A 14036-nucleotide genomic window follows, 5' to 3' on the forward strand; every position below is an offset into this window, starting at 1 on the left:
AGAATTCAGTCAGCGCGCGCTGAACAACAGAACTCCGCTGTTTCAGTGATGACTCATCTATAATATGTGCACAATCTGAGAACTGGTTAATGCACTTCGCTATAACCTGGCTCCCCCTCTGCATATGCCTGTAACAATAAATCTGTTGCAAGACAAAAAGCAAGACGAGAACCGTGGCCAGTACCACCCCCTCCTATAAAGGATGGCTTTCCAACGCGAAAGGAAGAAGATGAGTATGATGACTGGCTACTAGAACCAGTGTCAATGCCTCCAAAGGGTGAGGAGAAAGAGATGGTCACCATCATAGACAGAATGATGAATGAACTCCAGTTAATGAGAGAGAGTGCTGTGGCCAGCTCAGCAACTCAAAGTCGTCTGTCTTCAACCCCTAAGAGACCACCAGTTAGGAAGCTTTATGATACTCCGACTCAGTGGTCACACTATTACTCACCAGTCACGAGCTGTCCTACTGGCATGAACTGGGCTGAATCTGGGCCTTCATTTAAATGCTTTTCCAGGGCCTCACAGGAGTCAGCGTACCTCCTCCCGAGAATTACCTTATCAGCCCTCATTAGCTACAATGGAAGAGAAGGAATACCATGGGCCAACACCGAAAATCCCCCTCTTCATCCATAGGGACCCCATGGAATTCTCCAGACTGAAGCTGGCCCTAACGAATTTGTAGCCCAGGGATGCCAGTGAGCTTTTCAAATATCAGGTTCTTGTGGACCATCTGAGGTTGGAGGAGGCTGTCCTTATAGCCGATTCATACATTAATTCGCCTATGCCATACTCTGATACCATGGTCGCATTGAATGAGAAGTTTGGGCAGCCACATCACATCGCCCTAAAGAAGATTGCTGCTGTCATGGACTCACCAGAGATAAGGCGAGGAGATACAGCAGCCTTTGAGAGGTTTGCTTTGCATGTTCAGTCACTAGTGGGCATGTTGAAAACCCTAGGCCCGGATGGAGAAGCTGAGCTAAGATGAGGCTCGCATGTTGCACGGCTGCTCACGAAACTTCTGCCTGAGTTGAGGGCAAATTTCCGCCGCCAGATGTATCAGCGACCTGGCTCTACACATACACTGCTTGACTTGGCAGAGTGGCTCCAGTATGAGTCGCGGTGTCAGGGTTACGACATCCCATTCAACACCCGAGTCCTAGAGTCTTTGAGCCACAAAGCTGAGAGGCGAATCAGTAGACCAGCGGCTACAATGCTACATGGGGCAGAGAGCTCTGCAGAAAGTAAGGCTGTGAAGCGAGAGGGTCAGAGCCCCTCAGAGTCCAAAAGGCGAGGCAAGATAAAGCCATACTGCCCATATTGCGAGAGTTCAGAACACTTGCTGAATAAGTGCACAGCCATACAGAAGCTCACAAGGGAGGAAGTTATAGAGTGGATCAAGGTGAATAAGAGATGCTGGAGATGTGGGAGGTCCCACCAAGCAACACAATGCGACCTCAAAAGACTCTGTGGCCTGTGTCAAGGAAAGCACTTGAGAGTCCTCCATAATGTGAACACCCGTCCAGCTGCAGAGCCACCCAAAGAAGAGAGTTGTCTGGTGAACACTAGTAGTGAGGTCCTTTACCTGGACCGGCCATCAGCTTCAACTCGTGTCCTATTAAAGGTTGTGAGAGTGCTTCTTCGGAATAAGGACCGTACTCTTGACACCAACGCAGTATTGGATGATGGACGCACTATATGCTCCTCCCAGAAGCCGTTGACCGACTTGGATTGCAAGGCAGACAAGAGGATCTTGTCGTTCGCACAATACGGCAGGATGTCCAAACGTTGAAGGGATCATCCCATCTCCTTCTGCATCTCACCCCTTGCACATCCCAGAAGAAGCTTTCGGATTACAGAGGCGTTCACATCACTGCGTCTCAGCTTGGCGGATCACTCATATCCCACCTCCATGTTGAAGAAGAAATATAAGCATCTGGCAGGCCTCCCTATCAAAGCATGCCAAGCCACTTGTATTGATAGGAGCGGATCACCCCCATTTGCTTACCCCCATCGAGCCAGTGAGGTTGGGTCCACCAGAAGGGCCGGCAGCTATCCGTACAAGACTAGGTTGGACACTTCAGGGGCCTGCCCACCTCATCCAATGGACACAATGCGCACAACAGTGTCTCCTTACCAGTGTTCCATCACAGACCACAGAGTTGATGAGAAATATTGAGAAGCTTTGGCAAATAGATGTGCTGCCATTCCAGATCCACATATTCAGTGACGCTTCGGAGAAAGCCTATGGCTCAGTTTCTTACCTGCGTACCGAGGATGCTCAGGGCCAAGTCTTCCTGTCATTCCTGGCAGCGAGATCAAAAGTCGCTCCCCAGCGGCGACACTCAGTTCCACGTCTAGAGCTCTGCTGTGCCCTAACAGCAGCCCAGTTGGCAAAGGTGTTGGAGAATGAGCTGACCTTGAAGATTGACCAGTTTTAAAGTATCTGTGGGTACTCGTGTAGCCGAAATCCAAGAACTCACAAACCCAGATGCCTGGCGCTACGTGGACTCATCACTGAATCCTGCTGATGATGTCACATGGGGTAAGACTTTAGCGGAACTTGCTTTGCCGAATCGCTGGAGCCAAGGGTCCTCGTTCCTCCACAAGGGACCCGACGTCTGGCCAACCCAACCTCCTAAACTGCTTGATCCAGATTCTTCAGAATACAGAAAGTCAGTCTCCTGCGGTATTGTGACTAACATGGACTGGCCATGTTCTCTACAAAGTGGCCAACACACATGGAAGGATCTGGTTGAGTCTGTGGTGCGTGAGCTTCACGGGGCGGCTGGACAGGGTAACCCTGTTACTGCTTCAGATTACCAACAAGCAGAAATGGTGATCTACAAGAGAATCCAGCATGATTGTTTCCCAGAAGAACTGCACCACCTCAAGAAGGGCAAGCCGGTACCTAATAGCAGTCGCCTACTTACCCTGTCCCCAGAGTTAGACCCAAAGGAGATGAGCATACGTGTTGGTGGTAGATTGCGGTGGGCTGAAGCTCTCGATCCTGCATTCAGACATCCGATCATCCTGGATCCTAGACATCCAGCCACCAAGCTCCTTATACAGGAGTATGACGCTCGTCTTTGCCACCTGGGACCTGAACGGGTATATGCAGAAATGCTCCCCCTCTGTATATGCCTGTAACAATAAATCTGTTGAACTCGATTCCTTCTCCGGCTTTGGTGTTCTAACCGGCACACACGGATCAACTCCACCTACTTAGGAATAGCTAGCACCTTACAGTCCTTAGCCCCTCAGCTACATTTGATGCAGAGCAGTATCATCTTGAACCTTATGTCCTTTGACGGGTCAGCATACACTCATGTATGTGGGTGTGGTATCGCACGTACATCTGCACTTTGTTGTTTATAATGAGAGAATTCGCGAGTCAGAATTCAGTCAGCGCGCGCTGAACAACAGAACTCCGCTGTTTCAGTGATGACTCATCTATAATATGTGCACAATCTGAGAACTGGTTAATGCACTTCGCTATAACCTGGCTCCCCCTCTGCATATGCCTGTAACAATAAATCTGTTGAACTCGATTCCTTCTCCAGCTTTGGTGTTCTAACCGGCACACATAAATCAACTCCACCTACTTAGGAATAGCTAGCACCTTACAGTCCTTAGCCCCTCAGCTACACTCTGCCTTATGTTCCCTGAATATTATGTTCCCTCGACCCTAACTCTGCTAGAAACGTTGACTATCAATCCACAAAAGCAATATATGCTGTACATTTAGTATTTATACATTATTTTAAAAAAAACACTATTTTATATTTAATATAATTAATTATGACTTCACATTGAATGTCGACTCCGTCATTGGCCCGTCACCACCGTCAGACAGAAAATCATAAAACTATAAGACATGACATCTGAAGCTGATCAAATATTGACAAATTTGGCATTTCTTTCACAAAACAAATGGAGTTCATGTAGTAGCCATTTTGTTTTCTCTGTTGATGCTAGATGCTAATAGAACCTGCTTCAGGAGAAGAAAATAATCTAAATATTTCAAATAATTTGCTCAGAAATTGGAAGATGGGGTTGACATATCATGGACGTGGCTACACTCTGCCTTATGTTCCCTGAATATTATGTTCCCTCGACCCTAACTCTGCTAGAAACGTTGACTATCAATCCACAAAAGCAATATATGCTGTACATTTAGTATTTATACATTATTTTAAAAAAAACACTATTTTATATTTAATATAATTAATTATGACTTCACATTGAATGTCGACTCCGTCAGACAGAAAATCACCACTTATGGTGGGGTGACATCTGAAGCTGATCAAATATTGACAAATTTGGCATTTCTTTCACAAAACAAATGGAGTTCATGTAGTAGCCATTTTGTTTTCTCTGTTGATGCTATATGCTAACAGATTCTGTTTCAGGAGAATAAAATGATCTAAACATTTCAAATAATTTCCTCAGAAATTGGAAGATGTTGACATATAATGGTTGTGACAAAGGAAATATTAACATTAGGATTTAAAATATTCTAAAACTATAAAACTTACCAGAATCTGTCTGACACTGATGTACACTGCAGAGGTGGAATGTGGCAAGGGGGTCCGTTAGAGTGACAGCTGCCACTGATATTCCCTGATTTTTTAAACATTATAATAAATGTCCGACGGTGTTGAAAAAAAGTGGGGACACAACTTTGAAACCTTATGAAACACGCATGTGTCATTGAAAAACAACCTTGTTTTTGATATGAGATATTAAGTGTTGCTTTTGATAAAACAAGCTGTTTTTCATCATTAAAAAACACTGACAAGCTGCGCAAAATCACGATCATATTTTGCGCATGTTTTGCGCAGCTTGTCGGTGAACAACGGCTCTGTGTAGTTAATGCTGCTCCATGTGAAAGCCCGCACGTGATGGAGATTTAACGCTGATTACAGAATGGCTTTACTGACAAGATGCGCGTTAAATATCGCATGCGATTTATCGTGCAGCCCTACTTTTATTCAATACTTTTTGAAACCTACATTTGCCAAAATAGTTTTGGAGTTTTCTCCTATAATGCCTGATGAGGTTAGAGAACACCTGACAAGAGATCAGAGACCATTCCTTCAACCAGAATCACTTCAGATTCCAGCTCCATGATGGTGCTTCCCCTCTTCAGTTCACCCCACTCATTTTCTATAAGGTGCAGGTCAGGGAACTAATACAGCAGTATATATCATTGTACACATGGGGTACTTTTTATCCGTGTTCACCAAACCCAACTTGAGGGTTTGCTGCTAAAAAGCTCTTTTTTTAGTTACATCTGACCATAGAAGCCAGTCCCGTTTGAAGTTCCAGTCGTGTCTGACAACTGAACTGAACTCTTGAAGCCCTCCCAAATAACATGTGGTGATGTAGGTGCTGTTTGATAATTTTTTTTTTAAAGGTTTTCTGACCCCGAAACTCAACCTTTTTCTGCAATTCTCCAGCTATAATCCTTAAAGAGTCTTTGGCCACTCAAACTCTCCCTCTCACCGTGCATTAGGACGATATAGACACATGTTCTCTTCCAGGCAGATTCAAAAAATTTTCTGTTGATTGGAACTTCTTAATCATTGCCCTGATGGTGGAAATGGGGATTTTCACTGCTCTAGCTCTTTTCTTAAAGCCACTTTCTAATTTGTGAAGCTCAATTATCTTTTGCTGCACATCAGGTCATAATCATAATGGTGTGCTCAAAATTGTGAATATGAATGGGAATTCATTTCAGATATATTTTACTCATAAGAATTTCTAGGGGTACCAGTAATTGTGTCCAACAAATATTTAGTTAGTTGAATACTTATGCAATGTACTTATTTCATTTTTTTATTTTTAATACATTTACAAAGTTGTGACAATTCTGTTTTTGCTTTGTCAGTATGGTGTATGGAGTGTAGATTGATGTGGAAAAAAAAGTAATTTAAAGAAGTTTATCATAAGGCAGCAACAACAAAAAAATGGAAAAAAAAAATGAAGGGGTATGAATACTTTCGCAAAGCACTGTATATATATATATATATATATGTGTGTGTGTGTGTATATATATATATATATGTATGTGTATATGTATATATATATATATTTACATATGTGTGTGTGTGTGTGTAACTGTCAGAGTATATTTAACATGAACCTTGTAATCATTTATGGTGATATGGGGAACTTTTAATACATTTTTAGTTTATGGCAGTAAGAATATTCTCAGAATGGTAAACTGAAATATATGATCTGGGTTTCACATCAGAGATTACAATGGAGTCCTTGCAAGTTATTTTCTGCATGCCTTAGTAATGAACCATTTTATTTTTATTTTTTCCTCACACTTGCTCTTGCTTTCCACTGCTCAGATCTTCTATTATTCAACTGATATCTTCAAAAAGGCTGGGGTGGAAAGTCCAGTGTATGCCACCATAGGTGCTGGAGCTGTCAACTGTGCTTTTACTATAGTCTCGGTACGTAAAAAAAAAAAATCTCATGAATCTTTAAAGAGGAACTAACAAGATATGGCAAATTAGCCTTAATTGAGACTTAAGAGTTTCCCATAACATTTGTAGATCAAAATAGAACAGATACTGTTGAGCAGATCTCAGTGCTTTTTCAAAAGCGTGGGCAGAGCAGTCATGAGAAGATAATCAAATTCAATAAAAACTATTTAAAAAGTAAACACTTTTTTTTTTGGCTTAAATGTAGCATTGCAAAAAAGTTTTTTTTTTGTCTTAATATTTGCAAGAATTTCAAATATTGTAAATAATTAATTAAAAATCAAACCATTTAAACTACATTATTAGCATAAACCAAGTCAAACTACAAACTTTATGTCTATGACTCGTCCAATCAACAGCTTTTCCTGGTTGAGCGTATGGGCCGCCGGACACTCCACATGCTTGGACTTGCTGGAATGTGTATCTGTGCCATCATCATGACAATTGCCCTCACATTACTGGTCAGTCCCACAATAATTTACGATTTTTTTGATGTTATAGTTACTGAAAAAATACACATAATAAAATAAGAGAAAATCAGTTTCTACACTACAGACTACTTGAGAAATTATAATGCAGAAGCTGGTTGTCAGTGAATGCTGTCTGAGTTAATCTTACTTGTGTTGTCTTTGTTCACAGGAGACTGTGCCATCAATGAGCTACCTTAGCATGATGGCCATTTTTGGTTTTGTTGGCTTCTTTGAAGTGGGGCCAGGACCTATCCCTTGGTTCTTTGTGGCTGAACTCTTCTCACAAGGTCCCAGACCAGCAGCCATGGCAGTAGCAGGCTGCTCCAACTGGACTGCCAACTTCCTCATTGGCATGGGCTTCCAGTCTGTTGCTGTAAGTGTACAGGAAACAACTTTTTTCGCTAGCAATGGTTTACTTACCTACTTATGGCATCAAAACGTACTATAAATCCATTACATTCAATCTCTCCTTACCGCAGAACCTGTGTGGTCCATACGTTTTTCTCATCTTCGCTTTGCTCCTCCTTTTCTTTCTGGTCTTCACGTTCTTCCGAGTTCCTGAAACGCGAGGCAAAACTTTTGACCAGATCTCAGCCACCTTCCACCGTCATCCACAAAACATGATGGACATGGACCTGGACATGGATCAGGGGAAGCACAGTACAGAACTGGACTACCTAGGTTCTGATGGGACAGAGAACTGAGGCTTGAGAGCAAGAGAGATGGTGAAAGGGGGGCCAGAATGACCACAACTGGCCGTTCTTGAGGCTAGGAGAGAAAAATGGGATGGATACCAAAAACAAAACATTACTACTCAGAAGTACGGTGACGCATTGCTGCCACACACATATTTTTTCCACTCAATTATGTCGTAATAACGAGATGTTATGTCATTTTAACGACATCTTTTCTCGTTAATACGACATAATTATCTCGTTAAAACGACATAATTATCTCGTTAAAACGACATCTTTTCTTGTTAAAACGACATTTTTTTCTCGTAATAATGACATATGTCATAAAAACGATATGTTTTCCGTTATTATAGATATATATGTGAGCGAGCTAAGCTAGCCTACTGTCCGTGCTGCTGTCGCCACAGTCTGACATAAACTAGGATCTGCACGCTGCTGAAATGATTGAAATACACTGTTTTAAATGTATTTTAACGTAATGGTTTTAATTGTAGCGGCATGTTTATTAGGATTAATCTCCAATCTGTCTACAATATAGTGCTATCCAATAACTGCACTCAGACCCATGACTCGTTTAGGCTATGATCAGATCAAAAAAAGAAATAAAGAGATTTTCTAATAGGCTAATAATAATAATAATAATTCTCTTTATTTCTTTTTGTTCGTATTTCGATTTGTTGTTAAATCAAACATCAGTCATTCAAATAAAGAAATATTAAGCCCAGAGTCGTTTATTCAAAAATAACCATTTATTTGAATCAAGCCGCGCTTCGCATCGCGTTCTTCTTCTGGGTAAAATTCCAGGCTTTGCTTTATACTGAAGCAATAGGCTGCGCTGCGCCTGGGTGTGAGCACAAAATACAGATGAGCTCAGACGGGAAAGACTGTACAGTACCTCTTGTTGGATTTAGGCTATACGAATTAAATAAACACAATTTTGTTTTCGATTGTTTTATTTAAGTAGACCTTTAGACATAACAAGGTGTGCCAGAAAGCGCACCCTGTTATTTTACAAAATATGAGATGTATATTTGCAAGAAATATAGCCTATACAACAGCCAGACAGTTTGAAGAAACGTTATTGTGACTAATTTACAGAGCGGTACATGAGATGAACTCTTATTCTGTGTGATGGGATACAGTAAAGACAGGCTGAGAGGAAAAAGTGGCGTTTTTAGGGCCGCCCACGCACAAATATCAAGCTCATTTTTTAACCCACGAACAAAAAATCTAGCTTAATTTTTGTTTGCCAAACAGCACAAAATAATAATAATAATATTTACTATTAGGCTATTATTATTAGCCTATTAGAAAATCTCTTAATTTCTTTTTTTTCGTATTTCGATTAAAAAAATAACTGTTTTGATCTGATCATAGCCTAAACGAGTCATGTCTGAGTGCAGTTATTGGATAGCACTATATTGTAGACAGATTGGAGATTAATCCTAATAAACATGCCGCTACAATTAAAACCATTACATTAAAATACATTTAAAATAGTGTATTTCAATAATTTCAGCAGCGTGCAGATCCTAGTTTATGTCAGACTGTGGCGACAGCAGCACGGACAGTAGCTTAGCTCGCTCACATAATGTAGGCCTACCATATATCTATAACGGGAAAACATCGTCTTTATGACGATAAAAAATATGTCGTTTTAACGAGATTATATCGTTTTTACATCTCGTTATTACAAGAAAAGATGTTGTTTTAACGAAATAATTATGTCGTATTAACGACATAACATCTCGTTTTTATGAGAAAAGATGTCGTTTTAACTAGAAAACATCTGGTTATTACGAGAAAAGATGTCCTTAAAACACATATCTCGTTATTATGACAATTGAGTGGGGGAAAAAAAGTGTGGCAGCAATGCGTCACCATACAGAAGAGGGTACGGTATTTGGATATTAGGTATTATGAAGGATGTTTTGAAGGATGAAGCACTTTGGAAGAGAGAATAAGTTTGAGTTTTTTGAAAAAAAAAAAAAAAAAAAAAAAAAAAAAAAAAAAAAAAAGAGCAAAAAAGAGCAACAGACTTTTGGAATCCCGCACTTCAAAATGCTCATAGGTTTCCATAAGCCACAAAGCCAGTTATGCTTTTGCATACAACTATAGCAGACTATGCTTTTAATTTCTTCCACTTAAAAGGATTAGTAACGGTGTCAAATGCTTTCAAAGGATAAAATGTGTAACACGCATTACAAAGACTAGTTATTTTAAACAAAATCTCCAGTTTTCTTACAAATCAGTTTTGAGTACAGTATCAAACCTTTAAACATGCATTTTTATTCACTAGAATTATGTTTGTGTAAAACCCCGCTTAAATAAAAAATGAGGTGTGCTGTTTTAGTGAAAAAAAAAAAACTATACTCGTGTTGAATTCTGTTGTGCAATATGCCACATTTTAAGGTGTGAGCTAAGCGTAATTTTTTTTTGACAAATTTAACTTATTTATAGGATTAAATAAAACATGCTTTTGTTCTGACATTTTTTTTTTTTAATTATACATGCACATTGTACAAAAAATGTTGACCAGTTTTTCAACAAGGTTTGATACAAGAGTGCAAGGATTAATGGACACAAACTTTTGCATATGCTACTTTTACATTTTGAGAGGTCAATCATGAACGCAGACGTCTGAATTTTCTGTCAATAATTTTTTACTCTCAAAGTGACAGTAGCCATTGACTTGCATTTTATGAATCACCAATGACCATAGTTTCAGCTAAAAATCTTTAATGTTCTACTGAAGTTAGATCTTGGATGACCTGAAGATGAAAATTAACAGCAAATTTTCATTTGTGGGTGCAAAATCCAAAATTAAGCCTTTCAGAAGTTAGTTTAGTGTGTGGTCAAGCTGACAACATCTTATGCATTTCAGCAGCAGTTGTAGTTTGAAGGCCAAAACTATTTACCACCTTCAAAACACATCACTTTAGCTCAGGAAGTCTCACCTCTCGCCGGGGGGGTGGGGTCACATGATTCCTTCCAAGTCACAGAAATCATTCTAAGGGATTGGAAGCTGAGGGGGGAGGTGACTACACAGGGAGAAACAGTTGTAAGTGCACATGGGTTAGTTGTCAATTGTCATATGACAAATGCCAAGAAACAACATATGGCCAAAATACAGCTTGAAAAAAAAAAAAAATATATATATATATACACACGGGTTTTAATGTTTTTGTCTCGTCACGCCAGGACATGGTATCACAATATGGTAAGGAGCATAACATTTCCGTCACACGCTTGAGGTATTCAGCCAATCACAACGCACTGGATAGCTGGCCAATCAGAGCACACCTCACTTATCAAGCCGATGAGCTTTGTAAAAATTGATGCATTTCAGAAAGGCGGGGCTGACGATCTTCTGCTCGTCACCTCATGAAGAAGGGCTACACGAAAGCCTCTCAATTATAGAAAATTACAGTTGAGACTGGGCCTTACCAGTAAACATGGAGAAATCCAAAATTATGATCTTCCAGAAAAAGCCTTGCCTTACTAACAAAAAATATAGTTTTACAATTGGGAGAACACTTCTTAATCATGTCACATGTTATAATTATTTGGGTCTCACCATCTCAGCTTCTGGTCAATCTGATCTGGCAATAAAACATCTGACCGATAAGGCACGTAGGGCTTATTACACTATAAGAAAATCTTTGTTCAAATTCAACCCACCTATTAAATTATGGCTAAAAATCTTTGACAGCATCATCAAACCCATTCTTCTATACGGTTGTGAAATCTGGGGCCCCAAATTTAAATTAAACCATACATCTTGGGATAAAAACCCCACTGAAATGTTCCACCTCGAGTTCTGCAAGAACATCCTGGGACTCCACAGAAACGCCCCTAGTCTCGGCTGCAGGGCAGAATTGGGCAGATTCCCCCTTCTAGCAGAAATCCAGAAGAGAACAGCGAAGTTCTGGTTCCATCTATCAGACACACGATTACCATCACTGCACTCTTACTTACAGGACAGGACACCCAAAGAATGACCCCATGAACTATTTAGTGGAAAAACACCAACTCAGTTCAACAATTCAGTTAAGACACGCAAAAATTAAAGAAATTGGAAAAATAACCCAGGAAGAATACATCCATGATTGGCAGATCAAAGTAGCACAAATGAACAAACTAAAGTACTTCTACAGATTAAAGACTGGTTATCAATTGGCACCTTACTTGATCAAAATGAAAGACTATAGTCAGAGAAAGCTTCTGACGAAGTATCGTCTGAGTGAGCACAATCTGAGTGTGGAGACGGGCCGACACAAACAGAGCTGGAGAGAGAGAGAGCTCCGACTGTGTTCTCACTGCACAGAGGGACTCGTAGAGGACGAGCTGCACTTCCTCACACACTGCAGCAAATATAAACACATCAGAGACACTTATTTTACACAAATAGCTCAAATTGTGCCTGAATTCCAGCAGGCGAGCCACATAGACAAACTCTGTTATATTTTGGGAGAGAATGAAAAGTGTATCCACCTGGCAGCGCAGTATGTATCCTCCTGCCATATTATGAGGGACAAAGGCTAAACCCCCTTTTCTTTACCAATGCACTCTTACTTACAGGACAGGACACCCAAAGAATGACCCCATGAACTATCAAACTATCAAAAATCACCCAGGAAGAATACATCCATTGTGCCCGAATTATAGCCCAAATTGTGCCTGAATTCCAGCAAGCGAGCCACATAGACAAACTCCGTTATATTTTGGGAGAGAAAGAAAAGTGTATCCACCTAGCAGCGCAGTATGTATCCCCTCCTGCCATATTATGAGGGACAAAGGCTAAACCCCCTTTTCTTTATCAATGCTCTCTGTAAATAATTACCTTGTATTTGCTATGTTTTTTTTGTTTTATGTGATAATATATGTACAATATGGTCATGAATACGTTTTTTTTTATCTATCTATATGCCTGTATAACTTGTTCGCTGTTTATTGCTTTGGCAACATTGTGCTGTTCCACAGTCATGCCAATAAAGCTCATCTGAATTGAATCGAGAGAGAGAGAGAGAGAGAGAATTCTGTAAGAGGGGGAGAGAGGGAGCACATTGACTAAAAAGATTTCCATTTTAAATAAATGCTCTTTTTAACTTTTTATTCATCAAAGAATCCTGAAAAAAGTATCACAGGTTCCAAAAAAATATTAATCAGCACAACAGTTTCCAGCACTGATAATAAATCAGCATATTAGAATGATTTCTGAAGAATCATGTGACACTTTAGACTGGAGTAATGGCTGATGGAAATTCAGCTTTGCATCACAGAAATTAATTATATTTTAAAGTAAATTAAAATAGACACCATTATTTTATATTGTAATAACATTTTGCAAGATTACTGTTTTGATAAAAATAAATGCAGCCTTGATGAGCGTAAGAGACTTCTTTAAAAAACATTACAAGTCTTACTGATCCCAAACTTTTGAGCAGTAGTGAATGCATGAGCGCGTGCGTGCATGCATGCATGATATATAACAATTACATGCATAAATAGCTCACATCAGTTTTAAGGGATTGTTTTGGGGAAGCTTCAGAAGAGGATTTGACGTTAGCAGGCTTGGAGTCCTGAGCCGGGGACTCAGGTTTTTCAGGTTCATCTCCATCCTAAACATTGACAAGTCAGATATTTAAAAGACATTTATACAACCTAGTTAAACAAAAACATTTCACATCTGAGAAATTGATTATCGGTCCAGCTAAACCGAAAATAGCCCTGTTGCAGAACTGTGGCAGCTAATGATAATTTCACTTTAAAGGGGTCATTAACTGAGAAATCAAAATTCCCTTGATCTTTTGATAAATAGGAGGTCTTTGTGCCATAAAAACATTCTGTCAGTTTCAGAATTCAAAACTTTCTTGTTAATCTGGAGGACTAATAATTTCTTACTGTTAAATTCTAACACTAGCTTGCTCTATACTTTTTCTATTCTATCCGTTTTATTATATAATTAAAACCCTTGCTACGTGTACTACGTTAAGCTAACTGAGACTTGTTATAGCACTTGCTTATCATTGCTCTTTTGTTGATTTTGATTGCTTCCATTTATAAGTCGCTTTGGATAAAAGCGTCTGCTAAATGACTAAATGTAAATTCTAAAAAAAACAGAGGTGTTAAATATAGGACCAAAAACCTCCACATATAATAACCTAGAACATGGTCTAACACTTAATGGCTGCTCTGTCAATTCTTCATCATCAGTTAGGAACCTATGTGTGCTATTTGATAGTCAAGTCAAGTCAATTTATTTATAGAGCACAACTTCAACACAACCATTGTTGATCCAAAGTGCTTTACAATAAAAGGTTAGATAAGAAGCAACAGATCAAAATTAAAAGGGAAAAAAAATAAGATAT

General features: G+C 39.6%; 2 protein-coding genes across 4 annotated transcripts in view; one reads left to right on the plus strand and one right to left on the minus strand.

Moving 5' to 3' along the window:
- LOC107757841 (solute carrier family 2, facilitated glucose transporter member 4) overlaps positions 1-7822 on the plus strand; it is a 67861-nt gene extending 60039 nt beyond the window's left edge. The window contains exons 8-11 of the mRNA XM_016575433.1: positions 6366-6470; positions 6860-6961; positions 7140-7343; positions 7450-7822. Of these exons, the coding sequence (XP_016430919.1) occupies positions 6366-6470; positions 6860-6961; positions 7140-7343; positions 7450-7674 (636 nt within the window). The 3' untranslated portion in view covers positions 7675-7822. The remainder of the gene's footprint in view (positions 1-6365; positions 6471-6859; positions 6962-7139; positions 7344-7449) is intronic.
- A 2551-nt stretch (positions 7823-10373) lies between these two features.
- The window catches only part of LOC107757842 (Y-box-binding protein 2-A-like), a 16712-nt gene continuing 13049 nt past the window's right edge, over positions 10374-14036 (minus strand). The window contains exons 8-10 of one of the 3 annotated variants that reach the window (XM_016575435.1): positions 13253-13286; positions 13182-13216; positions 10374-10706 (exon numbers count right to left, since the gene is read on the minus strand). In XM_016575435.1, coding sequence (XP_016430921.1) covers positions 10671-10706; positions 13182-13216; positions 13253-13286 — 105 coding nt within the window. In that variant the 3' untranslated portion in view covers positions 10374-10670. Of the gene's footprint in view, positions 10707-13181; positions 13287-14036 lie in introns of all 3 variants that reach the window. The other 2 variants (XM_016575434.1, XM_016575436.1) reach the window with 2 other exon arrangements.

The sequence above is a fragment of the Sinocyclocheilus rhinocerous genome, unplaced genomic scaffold, assembly GCF_001515625.1.
Source record: "Sinocyclocheilus rhinocerous isolate Xijiao unplaced genomic scaffold, SAMN03320098_v1.1 scaffold804, whole genome shotgun sequence".
Lineage (NCBI taxonomy): Eukaryota > Metazoa > Chordata > Actinopteri > Cypriniformes > Cyprinidae > Sinocyclocheilus > Sinocyclocheilus rhinocerous.